The following is a 25,312-nucleotide window of genomic DNA, read 5'->3' on the forward strand; positions in this document are numbered from 1 at the left end:
TTTTCTGTTAAAAATATGAGTTTCTAAAGGCTAAAGACCTGTGATAGCTAATAACTCTCATGGTATTTTGTAGGCGACCACAAACTACTTATTCCACACTTGCCGAAACAGACAAACTTGAAAATAAATTGGGAATATATCCAGCATTAGCTAATTGAGGCCAGCAGAGATGCTGCACTGTAGAGATTAGGTACTTGGGTAGATCCAGGAATGCATTTGGTCCTCTTCCTTATCACAGGTGAAGGGGAATCAGGGTATAACAAGGGTCAGGGTGCTACTGCTGAAGACAGAGGGACTTGCTGAGTGTGAAAAATCCAGATGTCCAGCTACATTGGTCCTATTCATAAACATAAAAACTCTACTCTCTGTGGGCACTATGCCCACATTTTCCTGGTCTCCATTATCACAGTGACTCCCTTTTTCTTACCTTCCTTTCTGGTTTCATCATGAGCTTTTCAGGGAACCCCAAGTAACCCCAAAGCTGGCTCTGAAACCATTTCCACTAGTAAAAATTGGCACAATTGAAGGGAAGCTTCCATAAACTCAAGCTGAATACGCCTCTTGCTTTTCGTGCCAGAATTAATCCTGCGTGAATTCTCTAATTTTAAGTTGTTGCACCAGAGCATTGAAAGATGATGACACACTTGTCCTTTGCAGCGGATTGAGCAATGGAAGTATGCCTTAGAGACGTGATAAGTGCTGCAAGAGATGATTCTTTGAAACACGAGTCTCTCCTGAGAGAGGAGTGAGCAAGTGATTGGCCGTCATTTCTACTGCGGGAGACCGGAACTGTGTCTGTGTGACTCCAGCTGTGTACATGGAAACCTGTAGACAATTGACCCAAGTCTTCACCTTCCCAGAGGTTTGAAGGGACCCACAAAGTATCAGGGAATGTAACTCCCAGAACTGTCTTGGCCACGTACTTACTCTGTGAATTTAAGTGTCACTTATCCTCATGGCCCTCTGTTACCACATATGTTAACAGAAATAGAGGGCTAGTGGGAAGATTAAATGACACAGTGTGTGCAAAAGCACATCCGACACCCTATAGAGAGTTTATTGCTCTGGCCTCGCGGTATTAATCACTAGTGGATGGAAGACACACAATATTCTAAATGTGAAGTGTTTTAAGGAATAGGGTGTGTGTGGAGGGGAGGAACTGTACGCTTCCTTATGCATCAAAATAAGTGGCGGTTTTGAGTGAGATGAGGCTTCTGCCTGACCTTGTGAATGTTTTGATAAAGAAATGATCAAACTTAGAAAAAGTATCACGATGTCTGATTTTTTTAAATGGGGGAATTACCTCCCACTTTCATTAATATTTGTCTGTGAAAAGATCGAATTTCCAAAAGTTGGAACCATTCTTTGTGCCTGAATGAGAGCAATGGTTATGTGTTTTCTTCTTAGAGACAATGAAAAAATGTCTTAGATTATAATGTTCTCTATATGATGATTTAGATCATTGACAGCTCTGGATTCCATAATCTCACAAGTAGTAACAGTTCAAAGGCCTTTCTCTAGACGTTTACTATTGTCCTTTATAATGTTTTCCTTAGTCTGGCTCTAGTTGTATCATTTATTCCTCATCTAACTGTTCAAATCTCTTTTTTGATCACTGGGACTTAGTAGAGTTGGTAGATTTCTGGGCTCTGAGAATCTCCTTACTCCTTCCAAAAACTGTCATTACCCTTGTACTTTCCTCCCCCAAATTATGAATCATAGGAAACATCTAAAAGAATGGTCATTTATACTAAATGCTTACAAGAGAACACGGCGCTTTTGAGAATTTTATTTTCCTTTATCATCCCTAAGGAGCACAACTTGTCTTGAAAGTTACCTGACAGCAGTTATCCTTTTAAGTGGTTGATTACAGTGTAAAACATGGGTCATTAAATGAGAAACAGTTTTTATACCTCTGATATAAAGGTTGTCATAGATCATTACCTTTATCAACATTCTCACATATAACTTAAATAAAGATAAGCTGGAGGAGATTCTAAAATCATCATGGGTCTTTGGAAGGTATGTATTCTTTGTGTCAGAGAAAATCTGAGCCAAGCAAATTTCCTAATTTTATTAGATCAACAGAACAGACACAAAGTTTCTGTTATTTTAGCTTCCTTTGGACACTTTGATGTTAGGCATTAGAGAGTTGTCCAGAAAAAGCCTGGTGTCCACCTCTGCTGTTGAGTATTTGTGAAAATATGTGATAGAAAATGAATCAGACTCATTTGAATGAAACTAAGTTTCTGCAAAACTCCACCAGATCACCCTTTTTTGTAGACAGTTTTGCACCTGTAACTAATTTAGAGACACAGGCATTGCATATGTATTTGATAGCAACACTCTCCAACTCTTATAACCTGGGAATTCAGGTCATGTGGCTGCTGAGTACACAGTTTTTTTAGACCCACGTAATTTTTATTTGAGGAAGGAATTGCCAACACAAGATTGAGGTTCCCACAAGTAGTGAATGGTTTGCATTATAAAGTCGATTTAAAACAGTCAACTGTCAGTTACCTACATGTGAATTATCCCTCATCACCTCATGCCAGGATTTCTGTTCAGCCTTTTAGCTGACCTTTGAAAGGAAAAACTTTGAGCCAGCCAATCTGATCTGCCAGAGAAGTGGTCCTAAAGCCTATCTTTATTACCAGTCTTCTAATACATATTGAGCACCTGCCTTAGGTACAAGGCACCAGTGTGAACACTGTGAGGTCTCGACACCTTTGCCTGGCTTTCAGAACTCTTGGCAGTCTGGTTCCACCTTGTGTATCTTATTTCCCTTCCCACCTCAGAGATTGGCCGCCTTGCTCTAATTGGACTCAGGTCTTGGTTCCAAGAACAAGCCACACTCACTCTTGCCTCCAAGCCTTTCATGTTTTGGAACGCCTCTTCTCATTCTTCCACCTTTTCCAATCCTTTCTGTCCTTCAAGGTCAGATTCAAGTAAAGTCTGCTCTATGAAACACTCTGTGAATACTTTAGCGTTCATTGTTCTCCCTCTGCCCTAAAGCAGTGTATGTCCTCTCCCTGCTCCACTGCCACCACCCTGATGCAAGTCACCCAGATCTCTGCCTGGAGGGGCATCCCAGTCTCTTGACAGATCTTCCTGCCTCTGCCTTATCCCCAGCACCCTCCTCTCAACCAGTCATCTAGAAGGATCATGATAAAATGGCAGTCAGGCCTGTCCTTCTGCTCCAAACCCTGCTGTGACTCCCCTTCTCTTAAAACAAAAGCCCTGCACCCTCTCCCTTGGTTTGTTATCATTGCTTAAATAAGCTCAGGTAATAGAAGGGGCAGGCTGCATCTTTTCCTTGGAATATCTTTATCAGTAAGCATCCAAATCCCCATCATTCCACTGGGCTCTTATCATTCAAAACCTATCTCTACCATGAAGGTATCCCCGATTGTTTTAAGAACATGTTAAGTCGCTCTCCTCTACGTTTCTACAGTTCTTGTCTCTGTCACTGGTTTAGTCTCTGTACTTCCTTCTGTTCTCAAACATCTTTCACCTCAGTTAACTTCTCAGGGTCAAGAACTACATTATAATGGATTTCTTGTGGGGCCTAAAAAATACTTTGCACATAGTTTTAGGTCATTGGTTATGGCCATCATTAATAAGTGTACAAATAACAAAGGTTGGAGAGGGTGTGGACAAAAGGGAACCCTCCTGCACCATTAGTGGGAGTGTAAATTGGTACAACCACAATGGAAAAGAATATGGAGGTTCCTCAGAAAACTAAGTACAGAACTACCATAAGATCCAGCAATCCTACATCTGGGCATAAATCTGGACAAAACTTTCATTCAAAAAGACACATGCACCCCTGTGTTCCTATTATTCACAATAGCTAAGACATGGAAACAACTTAAATGTCCCTTGACAGATAAATGGATTAAGAAGATGTGGTGCATATACACAGTGGAATACTACTCAGCCATAAAAAGAACAAAATGATGCCATTTGCAGAAACATGGATGGATGGAACTAGAGGTTCTCATACAAAGTGAAATAAGTCAGAAGGAGAAAGACAGCATATGATATCACTTATATCTAGAATCTAATATACGGGACAGATGAACCTGTCTATTGAACAGAAACATACTCACAGGCATAGAGAACAGATTTGTGGTTGCCAAGGGGCTGGGGGAGAGAGAGGGATGGACTGAGAGTTTGGGGTTAGTAGATGCAAACTGTGACATTTAGAATGGATAAGCAATGAGGTCTTACCCTGTAGCACAAGGAACTGTATCCAATCTCTTGGGATAGAACGTGATGGAAGATATATGAGAAAAAGAATATATATATATGAAACTGGGTCACTTTGCTGTACAGCAGAAATTGACAGAACATTGTAAATCAACTGCAATAAATTTTTTTTTAAATATAAAAAGGACATTCCTGTTGTGGCTCAGTGGTAACGAACCCGACTAGTGTCCATGAGGATGTGGGTTCAATCCCTAGCTCCTCTCAGTAGGTTAAGGATCTGGCATAGCTGTAAATTGCAGTGTAGGTAACAGATGCAGCTCGGATCTGGCATTGCTATTACTGTGGCCACGCTGTGGCTGGCAGCTGCAGCTCTGATTCAGGCCCTAGCCTGGGAACTTCATTATGCCATGGGTGTGGCCCTAAAAAAATTTTTTTTCAATTAGGTATTTTATTAAGACATTTCAATACTGTTTTATAACTTCTGAATAGGAAACTTCTTGCCCCCTCCAACTTATTTTTTAATTGAAAGAACATTCTTAAATGAGTGCCCTGGAAATTCTATACTAATCCTTTTAGCACAAATGAAAAAGTTTTTGCTGGCTTATGTAGTTAGTCTGCACATTTCCTTCTACTCCCCCCACACACACACCCCAGACCCTTTTGCAATATCTCTATTATTTAACTTTTCGTTGAAGTATGAAGAAAGTGTGCAAATCATTTCACAAAGGAACATACCTAGGTAATTCACCCTCAGATAAATAAACAGCAATCCCAGCATTCCAGAAACTCTGACTATTCTAATTTCCAACCCATTGATTACTTTTGCCTGTTTTTGAGTTTTATTTATTTTTTTGGTCACACCTGCAGCCTATGGAAGTTTGCAGATCAGAGATCAAACCCACACCACAGCAGTGACAATGCCAGATCCTTAACCCACTGAGCCACTAGGGAACTCCTGGATTTTATATAAGTAGAATATCTTTTTTGTATCTAGATTCTTTTGCTCAGTATCTGTTTCTTAATCACATTATTGAGTATAATTGGCCTTCGTTCTCATTACTTTATAGTATTTTGCTGTGCAAATAATCACAATATATCTATCCGTCCCACCAATGATGGCATTCAGGTGGTTTCCAGTATTGCAAATAGTACAGCCATGAACACTCTTGTTTTGGTCTTCATTGAGCAAGTGTACACATTTCATTAGCTATAGGCTTGGGCCATAGGGTGTGTTCAGCCTTGGTATACAACCAGATGGTTCTGAATGTGGCTGTACCTGAGAACACCCCTACCAGTGGTAACTGGGTGTCCAAAGCTTCCACATGTTTTTTTTGTTTTGTTTTGTTTTGTTTTTGTTTTTTTGGCCACCCCATGGCATATGGAGCTCCTGGGCTAGGGATCAGATCCGAGCCACATCCAAGTACTAAGCCATAGCTGCAACACCACCAGATACCTAACCTACTGTGTAGGGCCGGGGATCCAACCCACATCCTCGCACTCCCAAGACACTGCTAGTCCCATTGTGCCATAGCAGAATCTTCTGCCTCCACATCTTTGTGGTTCTCAGCATTTTCTTTTTCATTTTAATCATCCTGATAGATATGTGGTGGTATCATCTTGTAATTTTTATTTCTCATTTTTATTGCCTTTTCTCTGATAGCTACGAAGTTAAGCACCTTTTAAGATATTTATTGTCCATTTGGCAATCCTTTTTTTGCAAAGCCTTTTGCCTCTTTTAATATTGGGTACTTTAGGTATGAGTTTTAAAGCATACTCTGTCAGATAACAAGTATTGCAAATATCTTTTCCCACTCTGTTGCTTTTCCTTTCACTTATTAAAGTTTTCATCTTAATGTAATCCAATTTATCAGGGTTTTTTATGGTCAGTGTTTTTTATATCCTATTGAAGAAACCTGTGCCTACTCACGTTGGTAAGGTTGTCATTGTTTTTGTTTTGAAAGCTCTTTTGTCTAATATTTCACATTGAGATCTACATCCACATTAAACTGATTTTTGTGTATGTGGTAAGGCAGAGGTTGAAACATGCTTTCTCTATACAGATACCCACTTGACTCTGTTGAAAAGATTATCCTCTCCCCAGTGCACTGCAATGATATTTTGTCGTAAACTAGGTGACCGTATACATGTGGCGTTGATTATGGACTTGCCCTTCAGTTGCATGGGTCTATTTTTCCGTCTTTGCACCAACCAACATCTGGTCTTAATGACTGTGCCATTATCATTGGTTCTGGTATCTGGTAGTATAAGTCGCCCAGCATTTTTCTTCTCTTCAGAATTGCCTCAGCTACTCTTGGCCCTTTAAATTTCCATATAAATTTTAGACTCAACATGCCAGTTTCTACATGAAAATGCTAGGGTTTTGGTCAGAATTGTTCCTAGTCTATAGATATACTTTGGAATTGTTCTGAGTCTATAGCTAAATGTAGGGAGAATTGACAGCTTTATGATACTGTTTTCCAGTTCGCGAACATGTTATATCCCTTCATTTACTTAGCTATTTTTTAATAATATTTTTGAGTTTTCAATGTAGAAATCTTATATTTTGCTAGATTTACCCCCCTAGGTGTTTGATGTTTTTTAGCCTGTTGTAAAAATCATTTTTAAATGTCATTCTGTTAGTTGCTGGCTTACAGAAATATAGTTGATTTTTGAATATCATTGACCTTATATAGCCCACAATTTTGCTAAATCCTCCTGTTAACTGTAATTGTTTATTTTATTTTATTTTGTTTTTTTATACAATCATGTCATCTGTGAGTAACGTTAGTTTTATTTCTACTTTCATAATCCTGTGTCTTTGTTGTTGTTGTTGCATTGGCTAAGATCCCCAGTGTTTGATAGAAGTGGTGAAAACTAGTATCTTTATCTCTTTCCTGATCTCAGAAGGAAAACTTAAATACTTAACTATCAAATATGATGGTTATTTTAGGTTTCATGTTGGTCTGTTTATTTTATTTCACTTTATTTATTTTGCTTTTTAGGACCATACCTGTGGCATACAGATGTTCCCAGGCTGCCAGTTTATGCCACAGCCACAGCAGTTCAGGATCTGAGCCACGTCTGTGACCTACACCACAGCTCATGGCAATGCCAGATCCTTAACCCACTAAGCAAAGCCAGGGATCGAACCTTCACCCTCATGGACACTAGACGGGTTCGTTACTGCTGAGCCATAATGGGAACTCCTGTCTGGTTTTTTGATAGATAGTCTTTATCAAATTAGTGATGTTTTCCCATCCTTCCTAATGAAGAGGTTTTTTTAAAATAATGAATGAGTGTTGAATTGTATCAAATGCTTTCATGTAGAATATTTTTGATTTGCAATAGTGGCTCAGGAGGTAGATTTAAAATGAAAAGTGCTTACTATGCATACTTTGCGATCACATGGCAGTATATTTTAAGGTAATATGTATAGGGTAGAGCTAATGAACATCTGCACTTCACCCTGTAACCACTAGTGATCTGGCGACATCTGTTTTGACGCTTTGGTTCTCATTGTTTGTTTAGCTTAAGACCATTGTCTTTTCATTAAGAGTGCTTGGCACAGTAAATTGAAAAAGAAAGAGTAGTATATCACCCACTTTGCCAGACTAAACAACTGTGAGTGAGGCCGCTTTCCCCTCAGTGACAGTTTTAGGCTAAGTGAGGTGCTTGCATAGTAAAGTGTTATTGAAAACCACCAGCACACCCGTCTCTTCTTGGTTGTGGGTGGTCCTTGATGATGGTCGACAGGTGGATAGAGCGAGGAGGGCCTCTGGCAGATCTTTGGTGGCTTCCTACTTTTCTGTGTAGTCACAAACTTCTAGAGCATTCCTTTCATTTTTTTCCTTTCCACTCAGCCTCCTCTCTCCCATTTTCATTGCCCTGTTGCTGCAAAACCAGAACCCAGCTGTGCAGAGGGAGCTGGCCGGGGGCGGGCGGGGGGGGGGGGGGGGGACATTCCAGTTCCTTTTTTCTGACCTGGGCGCCCTTCGTTGCTGGCTGCTGGTGTGCACTCGGCAAGACCAGGATTTCAAATCAGCCAGAGTTATGAACCGTTCCAAAGATTTAGCCCCAGTCCTGTCTAGATTTTACCAAGACTCCTTTCAGAAATGGGGAGAGGTGGATGTAGCGGAGAACCAACCTTGAACTAGTTGGGCTGTGATGAGAAAGAAGACCTGAATCTCGAGCTGAGGTAGCAGAAGAAACAACCAGTCTGGATGAGGGCGTGATCCTCTTCTCTTTCTTGTCCCCTGAGACCTGAGGACTGGGTTAAGCAAGCAATTTAGGCAAGATGTGGGAAAAGGAATTTTTAAAAAGCATAAACGAACTTTAGGATCCTCTAAAGCTGATATGCCCTTTGTTGATCTGAATTTGGAGATTTGCTGTGAGACCCTCTGGTGTATTACAAGGAAATGTGCATATACAGAGAGATGTTTGTATGCTTTCAGTCTCTGCCACAGAGATCAGTGAGAGTATCACTAGGACATCAGATCACAGAAGCAGTGGATTCGGTTTTTAATATTGTCTGAGTAGACAACACAATGAAAACATATTTTCTTCTATTAGAGAGAAATGATACACTAAGGATTCTATTTTTAGTCCTTTTGATAATTCCTGGTGTCCAAAATAAGAGGTTCTCTGTTCAGAGAAACCATAGCAGAATTCAAGCCCCAGCTGCAAATACCTGTTAACTGTGTGACATTGGGCAAATCATTTCACCCCTGTCTAATTTTTTCAGTGGTAATTATAATTGTATATAACACATAGGACATGGGTTATATTTGCACATGTAAATTATTATATACCTATAAGTTCATAAATTATATATACATTAACAGCTTAGAAATTACATATGTAATGGGTTTAAGGTACAGCACCTATAATAAAAATTATTAGCTCCTATTAAACTGTACTTCTGCCAGTGCGGTCCAGAGTCTTTTTCTTCCTTTACTAATTAAAACTCATGATACCAGTGAAGGAAAAGAAATAAGTTGATAGAATTTAATTGACTCAAGCTTTTAAAAAATAAATTCTTATAATTTCCTTGATTTTTCTGATTTTCCTGGATTTTACTTGAAACTGCATTAAAATTTTTCTCTACTTTTCCAGGTTATTGCCTGATACTTCTTTTTAAGAGGACTGAGTAACAGGCAAGGAATATATTTACTCCTTCTGTTAGGCGAAATTGTGGGGAAATATTACCATGTAAAGATATTTAAGTTTTGCTTTTATGAAAGTAAAACTTGCACACAGTTTTAAAAGTCAGATCGTACAAAGCTTACAACGAAGAACCACAAATCTCAGCCCACACCCAGTTCCCCCTCCTCAGAGGCAGTGATTTTTAACTTTTTAAAACATTTCTCCTGGTATTTACTGCATGTCTTTAAAATAACACGCTCATGTTGCTATTTTAAAAATTGTGTTCATTACCCACTGACTTACTCCTGTAGAAGACAAGAATTTAGCCTTTTCCCACCACACAAATTCCCACCAATTTAGCCTTTTCCCAAAATGCACACTTGTCCTTTCTCCCATCTTCACAGCATGGTTATTTGTAATTTGAGGTGAAATCAGTTGTCTGTGTTTCTATCGCTGTAACTTCGAAAGTGCTGCTTACAGTTGAGCCTGACACTTTACTACAGTTTTACTTCTGATTCTGATTAGTGGTTTGTTTTTTCTGGAGTTAATAATTCTTTTTTTTTTTTTCTTACTAGCTGCTCAGTTTTGTTGTTGTTCCTTTTCTGTGTAGTTCATTCTCAGACTCTCTGAGAGTAAGGAGCACTCCTTCATGGTGGGCACCCGTGTCTCAGGGACTCTGCTGTGACTTCCCCCATCCTCCTGGTCCATTCTCTCTGGGAGAAGATTCTGCTCAGGTGCTGTTGTCCTGGCTCTTCCTTCCATCTCTCTCCTGTGTTTCAGTCCTTTGTTTCCTGGACCCCCTGTTTTCCTTTTGTTCTGGTATAGAACTCTGGGGAAGAGCTCCTGGGAGGTGACTTTTTTTGAGACCTTGTATTTCTGAAAATGTCTATTCTCCTCTTACACTTGAGTGGTGGTTTGGCTGAGTATAAAATTCTAAATTGGAAATCATTTTTTTCTTTGAAAATTGAAAACATTGCTCTGTTTTCTAGCTTCCAGTGCTGCTGCTGAGTTCAGTGTCTCTCTGATTCTTGATCCTTTATTTTTTATTTTTTTATTGTACTTTATTTTTTTGCCTTTTTAGGGCCACACCCATGGCATAATGGAGGTTCCCAATCTAGGGGTCAAAAGGGAGCTACAGCTGCCAGCCTGTGCCACAGCAACTTGGGGTCCAAGCTGCCTCTGCGACCTACACCACAGCTCACAGCAACACCAGATCCTTACCCCACTGAGTGAGGCTAGGGATCGAACCTGTAACCTCGTGGTTCCTAGTTGGATTCATTTCCACTGTGCCATGACGGAAACTCCTGAGCCCTGATCCTTTAAATGGGACTCTTTTTCTTCCTGTCTGGAAGCTTTTAGGATAGTCTGTAAGAAAAGGATTTTTCTTTACAGTGATTCCTTTCCATGTGGTTTAAATAACAAATATTTTCTGTCTTGGGTTTTGTTGTTGTATTAACCAACATAAACCCTTGCCCTTTGCCATTCTAAAGTTAAAGAAAACCTAAGGGATAACTTAATAATGCTTTTCAAGTATATGTGGTAAAGGACAAGTATGCAGTGGATGGTAACTATATATTTAGAAAATGGAAAAAAATTAGAAGCTTCAACATGATAGAGCATCATTTCACAAACTCTGTTCCATCGAGTGGTGAACTCCTGCAGTGTTGCCTACTGTGGACTCCCCTCTCGTGTATTTTTTTTTTCTTTTTACAGCCACACCTGTAGTACATGGAAGTTCCCAGGTTAGGGGTGGAATCAGAGCTGCAGCTGCAGGCCTATGCCACACCCACCCCAGATCTGAGCCACATATGTGACTAGGAATGCCAGATCCTTAACCCACTGAGTGAGGTCAGGGATCAAACCTGCATCTTCACAGAGACAATGTTGGGTCCTTAACCTGCTGAGCCACAGTGGGAACTCCTCTCTTGTGTATATTCTCTTGGATTATTAGCAGTAAGTCTAAGAAGTCCTACAGTAAACTGATTTAAACTGGCTCTATGTAGCATTTCCTAAACTTATTTGCCCACCAGAATTTTTTTTTCTTTTTAGTTATCACGAACATATGTATAACACAGTTGGGGGAGTGCCAGGTGAGACATAGACTTTCCCAGCTATAGAAGAGTCACTAAGCATTGGAATGAGGAGAAGCTGTGGTCTTTCCTTTTGCAGAGGCTTTTAAAACAGGACATCTGTTTTAGGCGTAGTCCTCTTTGAACAATAGGACTCTGCTGGTGTTTCTTCCTCTTCCTGTCCCCTCCTGGTAGCACTGGAGGTTTTTAGCACTCCTTTTACATGATTCTAGTTCTCTGGTTACCACTACCCCCTATAATTATATGTATAGAGAACTTACTGCCTGGCCCTATGCTGTATGCTTTGCATGGGTTATCTGAATCTTCACAACAGCTCTGTGAGGTAGACGGCATAATTATTTACAGATGGGGCTAATTAGATAAAAAGAGATCCCAGAATTCACAAGCAGTAGGTCAGGATTCAAACCCAGAGCCTCTGACATGCTACTAGCTCTCCTTCATAGATCATGACGTTACTATTCAGAACAGAACCTGCAACAAACAAGCAAAATACATACACCTGTATTTTCGTATGTTTTTAAAACGTGGACTGGTATGATGGTCACTTTACCATACTATTCCCTAAAACTTTTCATGAATTCAGAGTTTATTACTCTTGTCAGAAACAAATTTTGCTATTGATTTTTTTATTCTGATTTGTCGTCCAGTAAATGGCTCCTTGCAGGAGACTTTTCTCCTTCATAATTTTGACATCATTCCTGTATATTTGCTGTGACCAAAAAAAAAAAAAAAAAAAATCCAGATCTATAAAAATTGGTATAGGTTACAAAGTCTCCTTTTCTACGTGGTTACATAGGATAATAATTTCGTGGAGGATGCTAGGGTGGGAGACAGAAAACCTAGATTCTTCTTGGGGTGGCTATTAACCCTTGCTCATGAGCAAATAACCTTGCTTGGTTTTCATCATCTGTCAAATGAGGAACTTAGATGATCTCAAAAAGTTCCTTTCCTGTAACATTTCAGGATGATTCTGTCTCTGGATATCAGCTATTGTAATGGGAGAGAATTAGGAAATCCCCAGGTCCGTTTACACTGCAAAATGATTTTAATGGATCCATAAGTGGGGGCTGGATGAATGCACTGGGGTCATATTTGTGAGTACCAATGACCTTGAACTGAAACAAATGAGAAGTGAATGAAAAAAATCAGTGATTGTCTCTCTGAGGTCACTTCTAACAAGGCTACTGTGCTTTAGACCATCTAGGAAAGGCCTTCCCCTGCACCTGCTCTTGTTGTACAGCTTAACTTGTTTTTCAGTGAAGCTTCTATTTGAGAATTACTCACCTTTCACAGTTCATTCCCAGCCCCCTGTACCTGGCACATCAAAGGTGTTCAGTGAAGGTTTGCTGAATTAATGGTTTAATATAGAACTAGAAGATCAGGAAGAGACTTTTTTTCTAACCTAGACATTTCTACCCAAGTATTCACTTTAGAAAATAAAGTGTGCAACTGAATCTCAAACTAAGACTCAAAAGGCAACATAATGTATGATTCCACTTAAATCACTGTTATGAACTAAAGGTTTGTATTCCATATCCCCAAATTTATTGAAACCTTAACCCTAAATGCAATAGGGACTTTGGGAGGATATGAGGTTTAGATAAGGTCATGAAAGTGGGGTCTCCCTGATGGGATTAGTGCCCTTAGAAGAAGAAGAGAGACCAGAACCCTCATAGTCAGAAGGCAGATATCTGTAAGCCAGAAAGCAGGCTTGCACCAGGAATCAAATCTGCTGGCACCTTTATTTTGGATTTCCCAAGCTCCAGAACTGTGAGAAATAAATGTCTGTTTACCCAAAATAAATAAATAAATAAAGCGTGCAAGCTGTGGGGTTTTAGACCATCTGGGTTCATAACCCAGCTCTACTCCTTCATAGCTGTGTAGTCATAGGCAAGTTACTTCCACATCTGTGCCTCAGTTTCCTCTTCTTTAAGGAGAATTCTAAGTGTACCTACCTTATAGGGACCTTGTGAGAATTAAATGGGACAATCCAAGTGTTGTATTCGGCATGATACTTAGCAAAGATTTAGGGTTCTATTAATATTGGTTAATGTGATTATTAAAGAGATGCAGCATTTCCCCAGATATTCTAGTAAAAGTTTTTCTTTTCTTTTCACAAGAGACAACATAAAGCCCCAGAGGTAACTGCATAGTTCTGGTGCTTGATTTTATAATTCATGTCTTTTCTGACCTATTTCCATATTCCCAAATAATGAAGCCTATCAGATGAGAGAAGTTATTTTTTGCATGACATCGTGTGTCTTTTCATTTAAAATACATTGTCCTTTGGCATTTTGCAAAAAAAATAGTCTGCTTATTGACTATCATAGCGTCAAAACCCAGTAGAAGGTCTAAGATAAATGGCACACATTCATATCCTTCCTTACAATGTCTGCCTCAAGACTCCCGCCTCCAGAAGCACACTGAAGGTTGTGAAATTGATGGATGTGCCTGACGCAATGCACTCCTGTCACCCAGCTGGAAAGTTAAGACACTGTTTCTTATCCCTGAGAAGGGCTGTTGTTCATGCAAATATTTTGTTCTTTTGTTCTTTCATGGGTAATTGCATGGAGTAACAAAAAACACCTACTCAACTTACAGCTTGGCAGAAACAGTAGCTTATGTTTTCTAGAGACAAAATTAGAAGCAGGCTCTCTGGACCCATCTCTGAGTCAAAATAAAATAAAATGTCTAGGGAACCACGGTGCCTCCCAGTAACTGCGGTCCTGGAGTAATACTGTTTAGGTCAAGCTGTCCCAGAGTAAGAGGACAGAGAGCAGAGAAGATGGGGAAGGAAAATGTGAAGTGGGACAATTTGTTTTCAGAGAGATGAAGAAGAAACTGTTTTTCTTTCTTACTTTGTCCTTTCTGTGTAGGAAAAAGTTTATCTTCCTTCTGCAGTTATCAAAAGACAAAAAATGAGCACACATTGTTGAGAGGAAGGGTTACAGCTTAAATAGTATTTTATTTATAAAATTGAAGATTACATCTTTGAAGGGGAGTCTTAGCAAAACTAAACCATTGAGAAAGTATCTTTATTTTTTTCCATTTTCACAGAAAAGTGAATACTTGTTCTGTTCTTCCCTATAAAATATGATCACTCAGTTGGCAAGCATTTAGTAAACAACAACGATGCATAAAGTCTAAAGGGAAAACAGAATAATAAGACACTGTCCTTCACTCCAGAACTTAAAATCTAACAGCGGAGATGTTTGTCCAAGTAATTATACCAGAGGTAAAGAGAGGTACTCAGTGCTGTGGGAACACTGAGAATGGAGGGGGTTTTTAAGTTGGAGAATTCATGGAAGGTTTCATGGAAGACGTAGCATTTGGACAACTGCGGGATTTCTTGCCACTGGGCAAAGACGCACGGGGACGGAGATGTGTAGAGGGGCAGGAGGAGGCTGAGCAGCCTCAGGAAGCAGCATGAACAGAGAGCAGCAGATGGGACAATGCCGAGTGTCTGCCCTGGGCCCACGGTGTGATGTGCCCAACCCCAGGGCATGCTGAGAATGGGGGCGAGGTCTGGGATCATGAGCAGAAAATGACACTGAAAAAGTAAGTCAGGCTGTCAGGGAGGGCCTTGAATGCCAGTTGAAGACTTTTTAATTTATCAGGTAGGTCAGTGCCTCCCCTACTTTTCTGCCAAATTGCCCTAATAGAAGAGGACAGCAAAATCATAGCATCCTTGGGCAGGGATGGGGAGGTGGAGTGGTGGATAACAAGGTGAGCACAGAGGGTGTTTAGGGCAGTGAAACAAGCCTATACTGTGAGGGTAGGCACGTGACACTATCCATTTGTCAAAACTGTAGAATATGCAACACAGAAAATGAATTTGAATGTAAGTTTTGGGTTGTTGTATTGGTATGTATTACGTGATTTGTTCATTAATTTTGTAACAAGCACACCATTTTTTTTTTTTTTCTTTTTAAGACCCCACCTGCAGCATATGAACTTCTGGGCTAGGGGTTAAATCAGAACTACAGCTGCAGGCCTACACAACAGGTCATAGCAACACCCAATCCTTAACCCTCTGAGTGAGGCCAGGGATCAAACCCACATCCTCATGGACACTACATTGGGTTCTTAACCAGCTGAGCCACAGTGGGAACTCCCAAGCACACAATATTCATGCAAGTGTCTGTAATAGGGGAAATGCAAGTTAATAACAGGGGAAACTGTTTCAGGGGTTGAGAGAGGGAGGATGAGGAAAGGGTAGATGGGAACTTTGTACTTTCTGCTCAGTTTTTAAGTACACATAAAGCTGCTTTAAAACATAGTCTATTCTTTTTCAAAACCAGAGTTCTTTCAGTCATAAAATATACAAGTATAGAAATTTCTTGGGAGTTTCATAGTATATCTTTAAAATCACATGAATTTTTCTTTTTTTGTCTTTTTTTTTTAATTGTTATTTCCCCAATACAGTTTTTTTTCTACTGTACAGCATGGTGACCCAGTTACACATACATGTATACATTCTATTTTCTCACATTATCACGCTCCATCATAAATGACTAGACATAGTTCCCAGTGCTACACAGCAGGATCTCATTGCTAATCCATTCCAAAGGCAATAATTTGCATCTATTAACCCCAACTCCCAATCCACCCCACTCCCTCCCCCTTCCCCTTGGCAAATCACATGAATTTTTCATTTTAATTCTGTTTTGGGGTTTTTTGCACATAAATGGCTATCTTAGAATTAAAACTTTTCAATAAAAAAATGATCTGGGAGTTCCCATCATGGCTCAGTGGTTAACGAATCCGACCAGGAACCATGAGGTTGCAGGTTCAATCCCTGGCTTTGCTCAGTGGATTAAGGATCCGGCGTTGCCGTGAGCTGTGGTGTAGGTCGCAGATGTGGCTCGGATCCCGTGTTTCTGTGGTGTTTCTGGTGTAGGCCGGTGGCTACAGCTCCGATTCGACCCCTCGCCTGGGAACCTCCATATGCCGCGGAAGCGGCCCTAGAAAAGGCAAAAAGTCCAAAAAAATAAAATAAAAAAATAAATGATCTGTAGGGATATGATTCCTGTATTGAAAAGCCAGACATAGGTTGACAAGGAGTCACTAAAGTCATATGTTAGAAGTGAAACAAAATTAAATCAGTAAAATGATGAGCAACCACTTTTTCTTGCAACCCAGATGTTTTTTGCATCCTTATTTGCACCCCCCAGTATTCATGCAGACATTACCTTTAACTCATTCAACTTTTATTTGTAAGCAGAACTTTGCAGTAGGCATAATGAGAAATAGTTGATAAGCCCGCTTCTGTGGGTATCGGAGTCTAGACAGGACAGGTGTATTTTTTTAGAAAAGTAATTTATATTAAGAAAAATGAATAAAGACAAAATAAGTATGCTGAGAAGATGGGCAGAGTAAATCGAGTGACCTGGGTGACGTGGGTTTGGGTGAAATTTGAACAAAAGGCACAGTTAGATGGCTGCCCCTGTCATTAGCACAGACTTGTATGTCACTGAGACCCAGCATGGCCTTTAAGCTATCGCCAGTGCACATTCCTCCTCCTGGTGTGTAGTGTTTGTACTATAACACAGATAACTCGGGTTGTTTGGGTACTTACTTGTGTAGATATTCAGACCTGTGAACCCAAACGGTGCCTCATGGTCCTCTTAGAACCACGGAAGCCCATTCACAGCACTAAGTCTCCTTATTTGTGTTTTCAGGGCGCTTTGTTTTCCTTAGGAAGACCACAGCTGGAATCTTTAACCTCAGGCGAGAGTCAGTTACATTCTTTTAGCTCTCTGCTCGCTGGGAAAAAAACCAGAGGCCCATTCCCAAATACCCTTAGGAAAGTAGTCCTACTCTGATGAGAGCAGAGCTGTTTGTGGGACATTGATATGGGTTCGTGGTACGTGTGGACACTATTAGAGGGTCCTCCACTGTGACAGCCAGGTAAGGGGTGTCTTCCTTCTGTTAGGTAAACAGTCTGGACGGCGCTAAGAAGGTGCCTGTGTTCTCGTCTCTTGTTGTGATCACACAGGTGTGATCGCTTGGCCAAAGACGTCTGTTCCCTTTCTGTGCGTCTGAAGAAGATATGCCATCCTCCAGGACTAATGTCACGGCTCTTCTCTCCATTTCAGAGGTGACCATGGTTGACACCGAGATGCCGTTTTGGCCCACCAACTTTGGGATCAGCTCTGTGGACCTGTCGGTGATGGACGACCACTCCCACTCCTTTGACATCAAGCCCTTCACCACTGTTGATTTCTCCAGCATTTCCACTCCACACTATGAAGACATCCCATTCCCGAGAGCTGATCCAATGGTTGCAGATTATAAGTACGACCTGAAGCTCCAGGACTACCAAAGTATGAGGTTTATTTTCACTTTTCTGGCTCCCAAGACTAGAATTGGATTAATCTCTCAGTAGCAGTGGGATAAATGCTCTAGAGACTAAAGCCTATAGTGAGGATATTTACCATTCCTTTATTCCTCCATTTATCAGTGAAACAGGAGCCTTTTATAATTGATCGAGAAGGAAGGCAGGCAGTATGGAGACACACCAGATCATCTTTCCTCCCCCTCTTCCTTCCTCTCTCCCTTTCTCCTTTCCTTCCCAACGACATGTTACAGCATGATTCCATTGCCAGGTGTATCTCCATTAAGAGATCAGACCTGAAACTTTGAATTCTCTTTTCCATGTGTAGCTAAGTAGCAATTTGTTACCTTCTATAACTTACTACAAAATCACTATTACTGTAGTCCGTGTTTCCAAATTCTGCCATTTGAACAGCTTTTGCTGAAACCTGTTTTTGAGCACAGACTGAAATGTCGATGTGGTAGGTTATTGATAAATCTCCATGCCATTAACTCAATTCACATCAAGCCATCAGACTCAAGAAAAACTAAAACTGCACTTTTCAAGATAAGATAAATTTCTGTGATGCTATTTCCTTGATTTTTATCTCTTTGCTGATATGCTGGTTTTCCAGAGCCACTACCATGTAATTGGCAACCATTGCTTGACAATAAGCAAGAACTTCCTGTATTTCTAGTTTTTTTTTTTAAAGATAAATGATATACTTATATTTGTGTGCGTGGTTTTCAGTCAGAGCCTAATATGGAAATTTGAAAGACAGTGCCAACTTTCCATAGGGTCTCTCCCTGTCAAAGATGATTTTACAAACCATCTTTTCTGACTCAACACTGATGGGAACCTGGTCTTTTATTTTTCATGTACCATAAGCTGGTCTTACTATGACGTTTTCATGGCAATGGTCCTTCCATAATTCCTTTGCAAGAGTGGTTTGAAAATACTTCTCAAATGTAACATTTTTGAGTTTCTGTTGCAGCTCAGTGAGTTAAGAACCTGACATAGTGTCTGTAAGGATGCAGGTTTGCTCCCTAGCCTCACTCAGTGGATTAAGGATCCTGTGTTGTGGCGAGGTGTGCTGTAGGTCACAGATGCAGCTCAGATCTGGTGTTGCTTGTGGCCATGGCGTAGGCCGGCAGCTGCAGCTCCAATTTGACCCCTAGCCCAGGAACTTCATATGCCACAAGTGCAGCCCTAAAAAGAAAATAAAAGGGAAACTAAATAAAACACAGCATATGAATTAAAGTATTTTATCAAATATGGTGATGAATGCCAAATGCAGCCCAGCATGTAGCCAAATAACCTTGTCTCAAAATACTCCATGTTGCCTGTTAGAGCTTTAGTGTGACGAGGTATTAGAGAGTCAGAGCACCACAAACTGAATTCCCTTCCCCATTTGTTTTCACAGGTGAGGCTCAGAGGTGTTGTGACTTGCCTTTGACTACAAAGCCCACTTTTTCCTGTGTATTTTTCCCGTTCCACAGTGCATCTACACTTAAATAATAAAATACGGCACTAAGGTATAATATAATGACTTGTCCTGTTGCCTGTTTCGCATTGTGTGCTAATTATCTGTTCACGTTTTCCTACACAGGTGCCATCAAAGTGGAGCCTGTGTCCCCGCCTTATTATTCTGAAAAGACTCAGCTGTACAACAAACCTCACGAAGAGCCTTCCAACTCCCTCATGGCAATTGAATGCCGTGTCTGTGGGGATAAAGCCTCGGGGTTCCACTATGGAGTTCATGCTTGTGAAGGATGCAAGGTAAAAAAAAAAATTTTTTCTTTTTTGAAATAATTTGCTAGAAATTGATCTATTGTTTCATTTCCTGTTGCAAATACATGGCAAAGAATTGAGATAAAATTGTCAAGCCTTCTTTATTTATTTGGTGAAAGCCATTTTTCAAATGTTATAAAACTTGAACACCTCAGAAAATTATTAAAAGCAAGGCTACTTTACTACATTTCCTTTCTCCAAATTGGTCCTTTGTAGCACTGACCTTATTTGACCCTTACATGTTGCAGACTTAAAAAAAAAAAAAAAAATTCAGGGGATCGTGGAAGGACAGATCAGCTGACCCCAACCAGAACCCAGATTTCCTGAATCTCTTAGTAATGTTGTTTTTTCACTATACCATGTGATATTCTATATATGTAAGACCTGACAGAGTAGTTAGAATAGATAGGTTGGTCAGTCAATCAGTCAATAGATGGATAATCTTTCTTTGAGCCTTGAAACAGTCCTATAAGGTCAAGCTTATTTATGGCTACTTTACAGGTGTGGCCATCACGAATCAGTGCGACTTGCCCATGGTCATCCATCTTCACTAAGTGGCAGAGCCAGGATCAGAACATATACTTAGACTCCCAAACCAGTGCTCTGTGTTGGCTTCTTCCAGTATCTGTTTGAGCCACATGTTATGGGCAGGCCCAGAGATAGAACTGTTTTGCGAAGGAGATACTGTTTCTCCTCATCCTCTTTCTTTGTGTGTATGTGTGTGTGTTGGAGGGGTATTTTGGAAATTTCATTTAGTAATATTCTGCCCCATTATTAAGAAAATATTAATCCACTCATATTTTAAAATGTAGTTCTTTAAAAGAATTACTTCTGGTATGCTCAGTGAATAAAAGAGTAACCAAATAGTACGTATTATATACTCCAGGGCTCGGGATAAATTGTTCATAAATATTTACCTTGTAAAATCAATGCTGCTTATATAAGATCAGATCAGATTCAATCATCAGTTGGGCTTTTTGTTCAGAACAAAGATATATGACAGCAGTTAGGTAGGCGTTAGAATGTCTGGGTTCCTAATTGGATGGTGGGCCAAAAAAGGAAATAATTATTGAATTTCTGTTATGCACCAGAAATTGTTCAAGAGGCTTGTGCATATATTTTTTTAACCACACTCTTCCTAAGTTTTCATATCTCAATATGAAATATTTCAAATTGATGGTGTTGAATTAGAAGATCTCTAAAATCTCTTCAATCCAAGTTTATTACTCTGAAGTCAACCTAATAAAGTGAAAGGGACTAGCTGGTGGTCACCTGGGCCACTTGCCCAAGGTCCCTAACCATTCACATGAACACTTCAGCCCTCAGTTACTTCATGTATAAGACAACTTGGTTTAATTAGCTCCCTGAGGTCTTCTTATTTGTGCCTAAGGTCTAAAATTCCAAAAATGACTACTTGAAATACTACTAGCAAGAGATGCTGTTATTTAAAACACTGAAACCCATTCATTCCATGATCGAAACCAAACTAAAACATCTGTGATCTTATGTGAAATCATGATGTTCTCAAGGAGTAGTAAGAACATGCAGTTTTATTGGGTTAATTTATATAATTTTTGAGTAAAATATTTCTGAATTCTGAGAAATACCCGAAGTCATTCAGTGTGGTCATCGTGGTAATTTATGTTGATAAATAAATAAAAACAGTATGGTTCCCACAATAAATTCTTGGTTTTTTATGGGCTGGTAAAGCCCCTAGAAAACTATATTTAAGCAGATAGTTTCACCGTGATTCTATTCATCAGATATTTATGGAGAGTTAACATTTCTGAGAACGGCTAAAAATTGAAAGACAAATATTGTCAGTAGTTTTATAATGTTAAATCTAAGTCCTAAGGGCATAAAAATTTAGAAGATAAAAGCAAGCAATAAAGAAAAGTAGCAAGGAGTTCCCTTCATGGCTTAGCAGTTAACATACCCAACTAGGATCCATGAGGATACGGGTTTGATCCCTGGCTTCACTCAGTAGGTTAAGGATCCAGTGTTGCCGTGAGCTGTGGTATAGATTGCAGGCACGGCTCAGATCCTGCGTGGCTGTGGCTCTGATTTGACCCCTATACTGCGAGTGTGGCCCTAAAAAAAAAACAAAAAAAAAAAGGAAGAAGAAGAAAAGTAGCAAAAAGAAGAGTGAGGAGGAGAAAAAAACACAAGTGCCCTCAGGTTACAAGCAGAAATGTTCTAAGGTAGAGATGGATAATAAACACTTAAAACCTGACAAATCTGGGGAAGTGCTTCACTTACCAGAGACAGACAAATAAAAATGGTAGAGGAAAATTAAGAGTATTGCAGACTAACCTGCAGTAACTTGCAAATCATCCAAAGTATGGATTACAGACTTCCTAGACTAAAATGCGAAGAAGGTTGTGCCAACCCTGAAGGGAAAATAGAATCTGTTCGTTTTAAAGATAAGAATAAGAAAAATGTTGGAGGAGTAATATAATTTGGCTTCTCCAAATATAAGTCAGCAGTTCTGAAAGTGTGGTCTGGGCACAGGGTCCCTCAGAGATACCCATGAGGTTGCCACTATTTTCATAAAAATATTAAGTTGTTATTTACCAGTTTTGACTCTCATTCTCTCAGGAGTGTAAGTGGAGTGTCCCAGAAGCTATAGGACATGGAATGTTAGCATAGTTCTGATGCCTGATGGAATGAGGTCTGTGTGTTCTTGTACATAACTTCTTGGATTTTATTTCTAGCGTGATCATTATCAATAGGTAGAGCCCACATAAACAAAAGGTCTTTGGAAACTGCAACAATGCTTAAGAGAGTAAAGGGGTGCTGTGACCAAAAAGTTTGAGAACTGCCATATATGAGGCTAAAGAAATACTCATTCTTTGTTGCTTTGGAGCAAAACAAAATTGCTGTCACACTCTGAATGCAGCTAAATTAGACCAGTGGCTGTCAGTAATCAAAGATGTCACCTTAGCTCATCAATAGTATTCAATGAAAGTGAAATTAACACATGTGCTAGACTCACCTGTATGTGTTTTCTGGAGGTGCTTTTGTAATTTAACATTTGTTGTTTTAGTAGAATGTAAGATATACTCATAATTAAAATACAGTTGACCTGTATTTTAATTATGAGTATATCCTGCAAAGTAATTTATGAATTGGAAAAAATATTTATATTGCTTAAGAAAGCTATCAGTAGGTCTTACAGTGCCAGTGGAACAGGTTTATATTAGTGATCCCTGTCAAAATTCAGACAGGAATAAAAAGATTGGGTTTCGATTATGGGGAAATAGTAGTAATGGATTCTTGGGTTATTAATATTGTGGACTTAAATAAAATATAACTTGTAGCTACTGAAAGATTAATATACTTTAGAGCTTGCAAAGCTGTAATTTATTGCTTGTAAATTGAATACTTATTTTTTTTCTCTAGTAGGTTTCCTCATATTTTTGTATCTGTAGTGAATAGTCATTGTAGAATGACAGGCTTAAAGATCTAAGTGTAACCTCTTTTTACATTTCTGTGTAGAATCCTAGGAAGAGTTTGTAGTAAATTCCCACCTTGCAGTGGTAGCTCACCGATGCAAGTTCAGTGGACCAGACCATTTCGTAATAAATCTGAATGCAAGTCCCACACAGGGCATTTAATCTCATTGTAAAATTAACACTCCATTCTTAGGTCTTATTGCATTTGAAGTTTTGTTGCTAGTAAAGCAATGAAGGAAACATTGAAGAAAAAATTTTAAATGAAAAACTAAACAGGCCTCATGTTCTTATCCGCAAATATGAAGACTTTAAAGTAAAAATACACATAAAACAATTTTCTGAAATGGTGACTAATGCATCTCTATTATCCTAAATCACAGACCTCATGGTACTCAGTAGAGTGAGCTGTTGAAATTGCACATTGTTTTATGGACACTGACATATTAAATAAGTCTTGTTCAAGAGTGTTTCATTATTGGTAATATGAAGAAACTTTTAAGAAACCTACTTCATTCTTAAAGTCAATAAATAATTTTACAGAAAAACACTCAATAAGAGCCTTATATCTTCCTCTCTAGATTTCTTGTAAGAATTAAATGACAGAAGTTGGTAATCATGAACTTAGTCTTAAAAAAAAAAAAGTAGGGAATTCCTGTCATGGTGCAGTGGTTAACGAATCTGACTAGGAACCATGAGGTTGCGGGTTCGATCCCTGGCCTTGCTCAGTGGGTTAAGGATCCGGGGTTGCCGTGAGCTGTGGTGTAGGTCGCAAACTCGGCTCGGATCCCGAGTTGCTGTGGCTCTGCCATAGGCTGGCGGCTACAGCTCCGATTAGATCCCTAGTCTGGGAACCTCCACATGCCGCCCCTAGAAAAGACAAAAAAATAAAATAATAAAATAAAATAAATATTTAAAAAAAAAAGTAAAAGCAAGTTCCAAGTTTGTGCTGGAATATGTATATATTCAGTTCAAGATTTTATGTGCATAGTCAGTACATAAATGATATTCAGAATGATCATCCTTTAACATTGGAGGATCCTGAATCATCACAAAAAGAATGTGATACACATTGAAAGACATCAATAAGGGTTAAAATTAGAAAACATAATTCTCTTATTAAAAAGCCTTCCTCTCCAGCCATACCAAATAAGTGAATATTCTGGGACCTGCCCCATTGTCAGCTAGCCAAGCAGCATTTTCAACCACTAATATTAGATTTTAAAAGTGAATATCAGAGAAACAGTCAAGGATATCTTAAAATATATATGTGATCACAATGGCAAAAATCAAAACAAAATTTCTTACTAATATTTATCAGTGATAACAGTTCTATATGTTAGCCTTCTGTGAGTCAGTGGGGAAAAATACCTTTTTAATATAAAGCTCCTTAGAACCCTTTGAGAATTAAAGAGGCTTCACTTTCCAGCAGATTCTACACAGGACAGATCCTTTGAGATATTGTTGATCTTATAAGAAGTAGGGAAAACACTCTAAAACATTAATAGCAAAACAAACAAAGCGTAGGTCTTTACAAGTATAGAGAATAGACTTGGGATTGCCAAGGGTGGGGAGAAGAAAGGATGAGGAGTTTGAGATTAGCAGATGCAAACTATTATATATAGGATGGATAAACAATAAGGTTCTTCTGTAGAGCATAGTGAACTATATATTCAATATCCTGTGATAAGCCATAATGAAAAATAATATATATATGTATAACTGAATCATTTGCTGTACAGAAGTTAACACAACATTGTAAATCAACTGTATTTCAGTAAAAAAAAAAAATTTAATAATCCTAGATCTTGAGCTATAGGTACAGGCACACCTGTAGGGGCAGAGTTTCCTCATGGTAGATGCCTATAGGAATACTAAAGTGCAGCATTGCCCCAAAGGTAGATGCCTCTGTCAGTATTCCAAGTCATCAGTGAGGATAAACTGAGTCTGGGGCTTCTGAGTTGAGCCAGAATTCCTGAGAGACTCTGAGCTAGTTATAAGCCAGTGGCACTCCTGGCTTCCAATAGAAGGATCTTAGAATTCTCTTTGGAGGGAAGAATTCCCAATTTAGACCCTATAGGATTCTCACAGTTTAAGGTCGAGAAGTGAGTTCAAGATAAAAATATCAGCAAGCACATAAGTAGGCAGTCAACTTGAAGACATTCATCAAAAGTGAACAAACAAAAAACAGACTTAGACCTCTCCACCCATACCCAAGGAAAGCAGGTATTGAATTGCTTGATACAGAATTACAACAGCTATCTGTATTTTTAAAAAGAGGGCAGAATCCCAGCAATGAATGAGGAACA

General features: G+C 39.3%; 1 protein-coding gene across 8 annotated transcripts in view; it reads left to right on the plus strand.

Annotated features, from left to right (window-relative positions):
- The window catches only part of PPARG (peroxisome proliferator activated receptor gamma), a 132,386-nt gene that overhangs the window by 64,520 nt on the left and 42,554 nt on the right, over positions 1-25,312 (plus strand). For 6 of the 8 annotated variants that reach the window (XM_005669783.3, XM_005669788.3, XM_005669789.3 and 3 more), the window contains 2 exons: positions 17,543-17,770; positions 19,370-19,539. In XM_005669783.3, the coding sequence (XP_005669840.1) occupies positions 17,551-17,770; positions 19,370-19,539 (390 nt within the window). In that variant the 5' untranslated portion in view covers positions 17,543-17,550. Of the gene's footprint in view, positions 1-657; positions 863-16,986; positions 17,355-17,542; positions 17,771-19,369; positions 19,540-25,312 lie in introns of those variants that run through there. The other 2 variants (XM_013981981.2, XM_013981982.2) reach the window with 2 other exon arrangements.

Source organism: Sus scrofa, chromosome 13 (assembly GCF_000003025.6).
Source record: "Sus scrofa isolate TJ Tabasco breed Duroc chromosome 13, Sscrofa11.1, whole genome shotgun sequence".
Classification (NCBI taxonomy): domain Eukaryota; kingdom Metazoa; phylum Chordata; class Mammalia; order Artiodactyla; family Suidae; genus Sus; species Sus scrofa.